This window comes from Ictidomys tridecemlineatus, chromosome 2, assembly GCF_052094955.1.
Source record: "Ictidomys tridecemlineatus isolate mIctTri1 chromosome 2, mIctTri1.hap1, whole genome shotgun sequence".
Lineage (NCBI taxonomy): Eukaryota > Metazoa > Chordata > Mammalia > Rodentia > Sciuridae > Ictidomys > Ictidomys tridecemlineatus.
In genome coordinates, this window is record NC_135478.1 from 90,397,959 (window position 1) to 90,410,155 (window position 12,197).

General features: G+C 40.9%; 1 protein-coding gene across 15 annotated transcripts in view; it reads left to right on the top strand.

Annotated features, from left to right (window-relative positions):
* Atxn2 (ataxin 2) overlaps nucleotides 1-12,197 on the top strand; it is a 131,495-nt gene that overhangs the window by 91,819 nt on the left and 27,479 nt on the right. For 7 of the 15 annotated variants that reach the window (XM_078039159.1, XM_078039158.1, XM_078039151.1 and 4 more), the window contains 5 exons: nucleotides 1,801-1,854; nucleotides 6,880-7,025; nucleotides 7,693-7,920; nucleotides 10,025-10,193; nucleotides 11,039-11,663. In XM_078039159.1, coding sequence (XP_077895285.1) covers nucleotides 1,801-1,854; nucleotides 6,880-7,025; nucleotides 7,693-7,920; nucleotides 10,025-10,193; nucleotides 11,039-11,067 — 626 coding nt within the window. In that variant the 3' untranslated portion in view covers nucleotides 11,068-11,663. Of the gene's footprint in view, nucleotides 1-1,800; nucleotides 1,855-6,879; nucleotides 7,026-7,692; nucleotides 7,921-10,024; nucleotides 10,194-11,038; nucleotides 11,664-11,797; nucleotides 11,937-12,197 lie in introns of those variants that run through there. The other 8 variants (XR_013434812.1, XR_013434809.1, XR_013434808.1 and 5 more) reach the window with 3 other exon arrangements.

A 12,197-nucleotide genomic window follows, 5' to 3' on the forward strand; every position in this document is an offset into this window, starting at 1 on the left:
AAGTATGGTTAAGTAGGAAATATTGCCAAAAACAAAAACACTAGAGGTAACTTCTAGTGGAAGCTGAAATGAAGTAGTTATCAAAGCTATTTCTTTCAGGGCAGGAGAAGATTGCTCAGCCAAATCTGAACTATTTGTTTATAATTTATACAGGTTGTATTTAATTGATTTGTGCTATGAGGAGACAGAGTAGTGGCAAGGCTATGTATTGGTATGATTCTTTCTAGTTAAACAGGTTCTTTGTTGGGTACTTCCAAGTCTTAAAAAGAACACTAGAAAATTAATTATTTTGTTTTTTCATTCAGAAGCCCCGTAAGTTAATCTGCTAAAGCAAGTTCTTTGGTACATTGTCAGTAATTTATTTGAATTATTTTAGATCCTTTAAAGCCTAATTTTGCCAAATATGAACAGTTTTAAGTACGTGGCTTTAAACTAAAACAATATTGTTGCATAGAAAAGCTAATTTTGTACTTCTCTCCCTGAACAGTGTATATTTTATATTTGTGAAGGAACTAAATTATCTGAATTATTTTTATTTTTAAGCTATGTCCTATATAGATTTAATTTTTTTTTTCATTGCGATCATAAGACTATGCACTCAGATGTTGGTGACAATTTTTTAATCATCTTTTTGTTCACTAATGGTTATAGTCAAAGCGAAAGGCTTTGAGAATGTAGCTGATCATGAATTGACTGTAGGATGTTTTTAAATTTTGATATATTATAAATATGCTAACATTACTGAATACTTAAATTCTTAGGAGATGAATACATTCTAAAACATTGACCTTGTGCTTTTGTGTGTGTGTGTGTGTGTGTGTGTGTATTTCAATGTAGATGACATGGTATTTTTATTTATTTTCTTTATATGTGATGCTGAGAATCAAATCCAGGCCTCACACATGCCAGCGAGTGCTATACCACTGAGCCACAACCCCAGCCCAAACTTGTATGCTTTCTAGCTATCTCATTAAGGACTTTTGTTACATCCCTCATCTCTTTGACTTTAGTCTTTGATCATTGCCTCTACCCTCCTCAGGAGTTTCCTCCCATCCAATCTTCTAATTCATCTCAGTTTGGCTCATAAAACCACTGGCTTTACCTTTCAGAAACAGTAACAGTAAAGCTTTAATCTTTTGGTTTGTTTTGGTAGTTTTATGCAGATAAGTTAAAAAATACATATATACGCGCACACGCGCACACACACACAGAGTTAACAAAAATAAAAAAAAAATACTATTATCCTTCTGCCTGACAACTATTTGTTATTTTGGATATGCACCTTCCAGATGTACTTAGACACATACAGACATGGCACACCCTTTATGTGGACATATTTTAATGAGAAATAATAACATTTTCATGTTTGTGTCATTTCTAAATTTTTGAATCCACCACCAGATGCCTATAATTACATTTCTATTATTTTACAAAATTGTGTGTCTTTTGAATTTGCCAAATATTGTTTTATTTGGGTATTTTATTTATATCAAGGTTGTTCAGAGAGATGCCATGCTCTTTTCATCAGATAATGGTTTTATATCAGATAATCATTTTATTCCTTTCATTGAAGCAAGTCAGCATGTGGAACCTTGACATCTCAATTCAGAAGAAAAGTGTCTTCCAGTTCAATCCACTTTTAAAATTCTGTAGCAGTGTCAAAAAGTGCTCTCATTTCTTATAAAATAAAAATGAATTGTGCATGAATACAAAAAGATTACTAACTGTGTTAACCTTTCCAGAAATTTAGTAAAATGCACACCTTTAAGGCTAATTTACCTTTCTATTTCCCAAATTCAGCATGCCCCAAATTACCATACAACAAGGAGACAAGCCCTTCTTTCTACTTTGCCAGTGAGTTGGGTTTTTTATACTAATTTTAATTGTACAGTAAAACACTTTTTAAAGAATACATGTTAAGGGAGCAGACTTGTTGAACATTATTTTCCTTGTGTCAGACAAAATCATTAAAAGTATGATATCTGTAAATAATTCAGAGTTTTGAAAAAGGAAACCAGCTTAAGAGAGCTGGAGTTAATGAAAAATTGAGTCATTTGAGAAATTTTTGCATACCAAGCAAACATGTTACTATTTGGGAAATGCCTAATATTTTCCTTGTTCAAGCAAACTTCTGAATAGTGGTTTTTCTTTTTAAATACCAAGGTACAAGCTTTATATATAAAACTTAAAACCCTTGGTTTTTGTTTGTCATTTCTTAGTATCCTTATGAAGAAATTTATTACCAGTTTTTTTTTTTTCTTTTTTTTTTGTATGTGTGTGTTTTGATATCCTGGAGACTAAACTCAGAGCCTCATGCATACTAGGCACTAAGTCATGTCCTGTGCCCCTTACCAAAGTTTAGAATTGTATAGGGTTGATGAAAAACGAGGGGAGAAGCATTTCTGTCCTTTGGATCTTTGTATGACTGGAGGTTTAAAATATTCAGGTAGCAGATACATTCATGTGTGTCAAGAGCTTCACTCAAAAGGAAACCAAGATCTTGCAGCGGGTGCCTCTTGTGCTCAGGTCTCCTCTCCCACAGTGCAAAGGGAAGCAGTGGCTCCCGCGTGAAGAAAGTCTGGCAGGGCTCTCTTTCAGAAATGAACTTGTGAGGTGGGTTTTCCACTATTTGTAGGACAACTTTTTTATAATAAGGCAGGTCATGGACTTGGGTATTTGAATAGGGAGGGTACTAATTAATAAAAATTCTTGAGAAGGGTATGCCATTAGATTATGTCCTTTGAGTGAAATACCATATTCTAGAGGATATAAGGATTAACATTCTTATGTTAGGGAATACATTTTGAATTATTTTGGAATGACTCAATGTCTGACCCTACTAAATGCCCGACTTAGCATTTCAAAAGCATTTTTGATCTTAAATTTTCATTAATTGTGCCATGACTTGGTATCCAAAAATAAGTTGATCAAAGAAGTATTTATTTGGTGCTAGGAAATGTTAACAAATTTAATCCTTTAATAGATGCTCTTTAAAAAGGAGTCTTGCTGTATATATATACTATTAAAAGGAAAATATGTCTGTGATTATAGTGTATAAAAGGTAGTGCCAGTGATTAATTTTATTGCATACTCAAGTTGAGGTCTCAAATGTAGTTATCCTCACCATCTTACTGTCTCTATTAGTAGTCCGGAGTAATTTTCCTGGTAAGTAGCTAAGAGGTCCTTAATCATCACACCTAAGCATTAATTGCCTTAGTGCAACTTCCCCTAAAAGGGAATGGAAGTTCTTTTTTAAACAAACTAACCATTAAGCTGCTACTTATAATTTAATTTGCTAATTAATCTTCTCCATTCTGAGCCATTTTGTCATAGTTTGGTCAAATTGCCTTTTATTCCCCTCAAGAGTTTTCAGTTTTTGTTCATATCCATTTTTTGAATTTACATCAAATTTTAAATTTGGAATCCTTTGTTTTGTTTCATTTTTAAAGTTTTGAAGTGCTGGTGATCTGTCACAACTTGTACATCCAAGGTCAAAATGATAAAACCTAGATACAAATTGAACACACTTTGTTTTAAGGATCATGGTTTAGAATGTGGTTAATATTACGAGAATTTAACCAATAGCATATTTAGAATTTTAAATATTTATGCCAAAGAACATGTTGAATGGGAAAGTTATGAACCAAGTCTAGCCCAAAGAAGCAATAGTTCTTTGACTATCTGGACACGGTCCAGAAGATTCCGTCAAGGCTACTGAAGTTTTTATAAATAGAAGTTTAACTAATTAATAGCTAAATTTCAATTTGAAAAAATAATTTTTAACTTCCCTGGAATCTTACTTTAAACAGCAGGTGTTGCCTGGTGCAGTGGCACACACCTGTAATTCCACCAGCTCTGGAGGCTAAGGCAGGAAGATCACGAGTTCAAAGCCAGCTTCAGCAATGGCGAGGCACTAAGCAACTCAGTGAGACCCTGTCTCTAAAATAGAGCTCAATCCCTGGTAAAACCAACCCCTGCGCCACCCCCATCCAAATTAGCAGGTGTAACAAAAGCAGTTAAATAATACACTGAACTAGAACCCTTTGTTCTCCATTTCTTCTTTTCCCTAATTCTGCATTTTTTCCTTGTTTATCCTATCTCGGTTTCTTTACCTTATCTATCCCTCTTCTTTTAACTGTTTTTCCTATCTCTTTAGTTTATCTCCTCCCCCCCCCTTGTAACTGGCCTTTTAAATAACCAAACCATAATTTTGTTATTGTTATTGAATTACAATGTAAGTTTCACATTTTTTCCTAGTTACTCATTTTTCTGAAAGAATTCCTGGCTATGGGGTCTTTTGAGCTCAAAGATGAACAAAGGAAAATATTTCTAACAAGACCTCTTTGAAAATTTATTTGTAGTTTATAATGGATATATTTCATCTCCTTAGATAATGCCTTTAGCTTGCTAGTATTTAGGTAGGGAGAGAATGAGTTTTGTTGCCTTAAACAAAGCCCATGTAGATTTACTTGCTTTGGTTCCTTGTAGTATTTGTGCTATGCATGCAAATTAGCTGTGGATTAGAATACTCCACTGTACAGCCTGAGAATATTGGTAAATGTATGTATAATTTTTAAAATATGAATAGTAAAAGGGCATGGTTTCAGTATCCTGTAGTCCCAGCTACTTGAGAGCCCCAGGCAAGAGGATAGATCACTTGAGCCCAGGAGTTCAGGGATAGTCTGGGCAGCATAGCAAACTCCCAACTACTTCTTTTTGTTTTTAGTTGAACATGGACACAGTACCTTTACTTTACATTTTTATTTATTTTACGTGATGCTGAGGATCAAATCCAGTGCCTTACATGTGCAAGGCAAGCGCTGTACCTCTGAGCCACAACCTCAGCCCCAGCAAACTCCCCACTTCTAAGAAAGTAAATGAGTCTGAGAATATAGCTCAGTGATAGAAAATGTCCTCATTTAGCATGCATGAGGCCCTGGGCTCAATCCCCACACAACAAAAATAAATGAATGAATGCATAGTAAAAATATTGTATCTTTTTCTTTCCAAATAATTTCAGAATTTTTACATTTTTCCAGTTGATGAATAATTTAATTATGAGAATGGGGAGGCACAATTATTCTCTTTGTAATGACTGTATTTTATGTATAAAAATAATGTAGCACTTGGCTAGAATTTGTTTTCTTTTTTTGGCAGTACTAGAGATTGAGCCCAGGTCCCTATACCACCAAACCCTTTACATTTTTTTATTTTGAGACTGAGTGTTGTTAAGTTGCAGTGGCTTCCTTGAACTTGTGATCCTCTGCCTTAGCTTCTGAAGCTTCCCTAACTGGGATTGTGGTGTACACCACTGCCTGGTTTAGAGTTTATTTTTGTAGTGCTGGAGATCAAACTCATTGTCTTGCACACTCAGGAGGCCAGAGCAGGAGGATTACAAATTCAAGACCAGCCTCAGCAACTCTGTGAAACTCTGTCTCAAAAGCGGTGGGGATGTAGCTTAGTGGCAAAGTGCCCCTGAGTTCAATCCCCAGTACCCAAAGCAAACAATGTGTTACCACAGTTTTCTTGTTTAACTGTTCTACTGTACATTGACTCTTACAGTCTGGAAGTTTTTCCCAGGATCTATACAAAATGGCTTTGTTCAGTCTCAACTGGATATTAAATAATACCCACCCAGTGGTAGCATGGTATGCATAAGTGATCCCAGCAGTGCAGTTTGCCTTTCCTATCCCTCTTCTAAGAGATACATTTGCAGTTGGAAGGAAAACTATTTGGTCTGAAATGTTGGTGACCCTCAACTTTAGCCATCAAACATTATAAGACTGCTACATGTACCTAACCCTCTGCATACCATTGACATGGAACACATCCAGAGTTGTCCCTGCTGTGACTCTTGGCAACCTTGGGTGCCTGATCCCTAAAGTGTGCTTGCTTTTCCCCCATCAACCCCACAATGTGTCTGTGTTTGCTAACACATTACATGAAGAACGTGTGGAACAACTTTGGCATCATTTCTGTGTACAGACTTGACTTCTGAGGGATAGAAGGATTCATTTCTTGGGAGAGGGCTGGGAGTTAGGTGCTGCTAGAGCTGTGGCTTGAGAGTATTCTCTTCTCTCTGCACTGCTGCAGGAAGGTTAAATTTGTATTCGGGTACTCTTCAGAGTTAGTAGAAGCAGTGGACATCTTACTGGGCTTTGATTCTCTAGTTGCTAGTTTAGGAAGTCATAGACAGTCGTTGTACCTAATTTCCCTATTTTGTACCAAGGTAGAGCCCATGCTGAGATTCATGAAGAATTGGTTTGTAGGTTCTTATCTTTAATGATCACATTTTAACATAAATAAGTCTATCATTTTTTACATAGTTTCATCTTGTTTTATAAAGCAGAGGTGGGAAATTCTTAGTAGAACCTTAGGGAACAAACTGAGTAGAGGAGTGACTCCTGTGATTTGGCCTCGATAGTAGAGCCTTGACCTTGCCACATACCTGACACATCTCCTCTCCCAGCCCTACTACAGTGTGTGCCCACAGAACATTGTGCCAACTCCAGGGCAGTAGCATGGTGAGGTTAGCCAGATGATGGCCTTTAGCAAGAAAGTGAGTGTGAATCTGTAACTTCACGCCCATGAGTTTAATTGCTTGAATTGTTCCTGCCTAGGCTTTTAAGTCGAGTCTCCCAGAAAACTAGTGACTATTTTTAGGAGTAAATTCAAACTAGCCAGATTTTAATGTGTACAAATCAGATGCTAATCTGATTGTTAAGCAAAACTTTAAATTTATTTCAAATGGCTATAGAGATTGTGAACAGCATACGTTAGGCATTATAATGTCAAGAAAGCTCAGTTGATAAGTATATGAGGAGCAGTGACGGTCATTGAACATGTCCGTTGGACACGGTCCTTTTTCTTTCACTTTAGTTTCCACGGGCTCCCTTGCTCAGCAGTATGCGCACCCTAACACTACCCTGCACCCACATACTCCACATCCTCAGCCTTCAGCTACCCCCACTGGACAGCAACAAAGCCAACATGGTGGAAGTCATCCTGCACCCAGTCCTGTTCAGGTAAGGAGAAACTTGGGCCTGCATGGAGCAAGGCACCACAGGCTCAGAACACACAGCACAGCCACCAGCATTCATGGAGTCGGGGTGGGGGTTAAAAAGGGAGATTTAAGGGCTGGGGTTGTGGCTCAGCAGTAGAGCACTCACCTGGCACGTGTGAGGCCTTGGGTTCGAGCCTCAGCACCACAAAAATAAATAAATAAAATTAAGGTATTGTGTCCAACTAAAAGATATTTTTAAAAAATTAAAAAATAAAAAGGAGATTTAAGGTATATGATGAGACTAAGGTGATTAGATAAGCTTTGAAAAATCTAACTTCATGTGAAGTTCATAATTTATCATAAATTCATATTTGTTTGGGACTTCAATCCTAAAGTTTATGTGATGAAATTTTTCCCTTATTAGCTTCTTTAGTCATATTTATGAATGCAAGTAGTTAGGAGTCTCTTTGACAGAGAGATATCTGTCAGTTCCCTCTGCTTGATGTAACTCCCAGTCTGAGAGTCAGGCTTTAGGAATGTCTCTGGGCAGGAGGCACCACACATCCTCACTGTTCTGCCCCTGGACTTTGCTGTGCTCTCATCTCACGTGTGCCTAGGAGAGCCCATTTTCAGGTGCAAAGCACTGTTTGTGTGGCCCTTAATCTCACGTTTTCCCCATTGCTTTGCAGCACCATCAGCACCAGGCCGCCCAGGCTCTCCATCTGGCCAGTCCACAGCAGCAGTCAGCCATTTACCACGCGGGGCTTGCACCAACCCCACCTTCCATGACACCTGCCTCCAATACGCAGTCGCCACAGAATAGTTTCCCAACAGCACAACAGACCGTCTTTACAATCCATCCTTCTCACGTTCAGCCGGCATATACCAATCCACCCCACATGGCCCATGTACCTCAGGTAATCCAGCATTAGCCTACTTCCTGTGAAGATGGAGTAGGGTGTAGAGGTGCTGAAATAAGCAGTAAAGAGCCAGGTGCTCTCAAAGCTAGGAAACCCTGTGTGTGGTGCCATTTGCCTGTCTCCTTTCCCTGCTCAGTACACGTGATCTGGCCCTCAGTTAAATGTCGGTGTGATTTTGTAACGGGATCAGTGAAGTTGCTTACTTACTGGTCAATCCCTTAACGTTTCCCAGCTGAGACCTTAAAAGTATCTTTCTTTGACTCTGGAATGTACCCAGTCCTTTCCTCCCTGTGTCTGCTTTGCTATGTCTCTTTAGCTTCACTCCTATATATACGTGTGTGTGTGTGCATATATATACACACTCCTCCACACATACACACAGAAGCCTGGCAGGGTTGGAAGGCCTTCAGATTCTCAGCTGAGTCAGCTTGAATGCTAATCAGAAGTCTTTCCAGTTGTTTTTCCTGGTTATCCCTCCATCTGTTTCGACTATGTGTTGTACTTCTTGAGAGAACTTGGCCTTGTACTTTGGTGCAGTGTAAGTAGAAGTTGGAAACACCCAGGTGCCCTGGAAGCATTTTGGAGCACCTCCAGTATAAGCTTCCAAAGGTTGAAAGGTGTGGTTGCCGTCTGCATCAGCTGCTTACAGAGGTCCAGTGCAGGCCTGTGCCAAGTTGGATTGTCATGAGGAGAAGGAACTGCACTGAAGTTGGGCTCTAGTGCTGTCCTGGAAGGCCCTCCCTGGAGCTGTTGAGGGTGACCTGGCTGTATTAGGTGTCTTTGCTGTTAGTTTATAACAAAACTCTCTTAGGTGGGCTTAGCGAGACCCTATCTCACTGAATTCCATTTCCTGTCAAATAGTGTGCCAGTGAGGCTCTGGCAAGGTGTGGGCTGGAGTTTGGACACAGTTGGAGCTCTCTCAGAATGCTTGTAACCAGTGGTCCACAGTGCAGGAGAGTTGACTTCCTCACCCTGTAGAGTTCAGGTTCTGTAGTGTAGTGCACTGTAGTTTATTTGTTCCTGCTAATGGGGAGGGAGCGGTTTGTTCAGTGTGGGTCAGAGTGCTTTGGTGGAATCAGCTTCATGAGAACTGGGATCTTGTAGGTGCCTAGCAGAAGATGGTGGCCAAATAAGTATGTGAATTCAAATATAAGTTGGGGTTCCAGAAAACCTTACTTGTTACTTTTGTGCAGAAAGAGTAAAAAGGTTAATGCAGTGAAGCCCAAATATGCCATGGGCCTATTTGAATGTGAGTTAAATTGCATTTCATTTGAGGATTATGGTCTAGAACAGTGTGGAGTCTGTGAGGCAGGAAACGAAGGCTCTTCCTGGCCCTGCTAACCCCTTGCAGAGCTGGGTTCCGGCTATTTGGGCTTAAAATCTCCTTTCCAACTTGAACTTGCTATCACTTGGTACAGAGACACTGGACTGGCCCAGATAGCTTCAGATGACTCCTTCCCATAGCACTGGAGCCATTACCTGCAGCTGCCGGAGCCACCGCCTCCTCCTCCTCCCACTCCTGCTCCATCAGCATACCTTTTAGAGAGTAAAGAGAGCCCAAGAATTTCTTCTCCCTGCCTGGTGAACAGGCCACAGCAGAGGGGGCGGGCCACGTGAAGAGAGGGCTAGGATAACCCCTATGATGGCTTCTGACAGTCCTGCTTATCAGGTAGCAATCTGCTTTCCTGTTTGAAAGGAATGCTGTCTGTAAAATGACTTCAGGTCTCACAAGGAAGCCTGATTCTGAAGCACCATTGTGTCTCATGTAATAGTAAGTTGAGGAAGTTACCCTTGCTCAGGTCAGGCCTGCTGTTTTGTGAAGACCTTGCCCCCCACACAGATTCAGTGATGAGAAACACTGGCAATCAGGTCGTTGCAGCCCTGGCATTTACTCAGGCTTACATGGTGCCTACTCCCTCAGCCCTGCAGGATATATCAAAAGGTGAACCAGGGATTGTCCCCAGAGGAGGAAAAAAAAAAAGGGGGCCCTGAGGCCCACCCTTGTCCTTTTCTCAGTGTCCCAGACCAGTGAGAGGAACAGTTGACATGTTGTTTAAGCCGGAGATGTTGCCTGTATGCGTAAAAGAGCTCTCTGTTTCAGGCTCATGTACAGTCAGGAATGGTTCCTTCTCATCCAACTGCCCATGCGCCAATGATGCTAATGACGACACAGCCACCCGGCGGTCCCCAGGCCGCCCTCGCTCAAAGTGCACTACAGCCCATTCCAGTCTCGACAACAGCGCATTTCCCCTATATGACGCACCCTTCAGGTGAGGCGTGTGTGTGCAGGGGCCGCCGGGGCACCCCAAGCATTCTGCTCGCACAGGTTGAATGGCAGGCAGGGCCAGCGCTTCTAGCCCCGTACTCAAGAATAGCAAGACCCGTCTAAGTGTGCACAGGAGGGACTGTGATGATCAGTCAAGGTCAGGGCCTGAGGCTTCCAGGAGCCGAGTCTGTGTGTGTTCTGATGGTATACAGGATTTGGCTTGACGAGAAGCAGCAGCAGCAGCAGCAGCATTCCGGATAGCTGACGCATGCCTAGGACTCAGTTGGCCTTCCTTGTTATGATAGGCTGGACAGGGCAGTGTGTTCCTTCCTGAGTCCCAACAGGCTGACATGTGGGGGGTTATTACCATGGCAGAGTTTGATTGTAGCATGGAGACCACTGATGAGCAAGTGCTGTGTGCGGAGTGGTTTGAGTGTAGCAGCAGCGCCAGCCTACGCCCCGGCCGGGGAGGATACCCGCGATTGTGCTCTGGTGCTGGATGGCTGCCATGGCGATATTTCAGTCTCACCTGTCACTCTGAAAGCAATACTGTGCTTGGCTAAGATTTGGGGAGGGGTACATTAAGGCCTTTTCTCCTGCCCCTGCGCAGCAGGTCTTCTGGGAGTTTTATCTGAAGTGGTTTTACGTCTGACTGGTTTGTTTCTACCCACCCACCACCCACCCCCTATCCCTCCCCACCTTGGTGCAGATGGGAGGGGGCAAGTGAATAAATTCTGAGTCCTATTCAGCTAGTACAAGGATAGTTCACAGGATAGTGCTGCAGAGGCACTAGGCTAATATTCAGTGTTGCCAGTGTTCTGTTTAAATATTCACTTTTCTTTCTTACAGTACAAGCCCACCACCAACAGCAGTTGTAAGGCTGCCCTGGAGGAACCGAAAGGCCAAATTCCCTCCTCCCTTCTTCTGCTTCTACCAACTGGAAGCACAGAAAACTAGAATTTCATTTATTTTGTTTTTAAAAAAATCTATGTTGATTTCTTGTAACATCCAATAGGAATGCTAACAGTTCACTTGCAGTGGAAGATATTTGGACCGAGTAGAGGCATTTAGGAACTTGTGGGCTGTTCCATAATTCCATATGCTATTTCCAAGTCCCGCAAGTACCCCAGCTCTGCTTGCCAAAACTGGAAGTTATTTATTTTTTAATGGCCCTCAAAAAAGTCATGAACACATCAGCTAGCAAAAGAAGTAACAAGAGTGATTCTTGCTGCTATTACTGCTAAAAAAGGAAAAAAAAATAAAAACTTGGAACACCCTTTTACTAAACTTGACAAAGGTTCAGTAAACTCTTACCGTCAAACTGACGGATTATTATTTATAAATCAAGTTTGATGAGGTGATCACTGTCTTCAGTGGTTCAACTTTTAAGTTAAGGGAAAAACTTTTACTTTGTAGATAATATAAAATAAAAACTTAAAAAAAATTAAAAAATAAAAAAAGTTTTAAAAACTGATATCAAGTTAGTGTGTGTTTGTCTAAGCTACTTCGTGTACTGTAGAAGACTGGCTATCGAGGCAGGTGGGCTGCTTGCTACTTTAACTTCCTGGAAGGTCATGGCTGTGAATGACTTTTCTTCTTCACCTTTAGTTCTGGTTCAAGGTATCTCTAGAAAATGACAAGACTGAGATATTCTCTTTGGTGGATTAGCAGTCTGCTTCAGAAGGAGGAAGGCTGGCCAGAGTTGGGCAGCACTGAAAGTCCACAGCCTCAAGCTGGCGCCGATTCTGTAAGCTTTCTTTTTCATATCTCCAGAAACAAAATGTATTAGTCAGAAGCTGTTCCAATTTAGACATCTGTTTTACCAGTAGAGGGCAGGAGACAAAAAAAACTGCAGTAAAATCAAGCATGATAGTGCCCACCTATAGTCCCAGAAACTTGGGAGGCTGAGGCAGGAGGATCAGAAATTTGAAGCCAGCCTGGGCAACTTAGACCCTGTCTGCAAAAATAAAAAAGGCTGGAGTTGTAGCGCAGAAGTATTTGTTAGTTT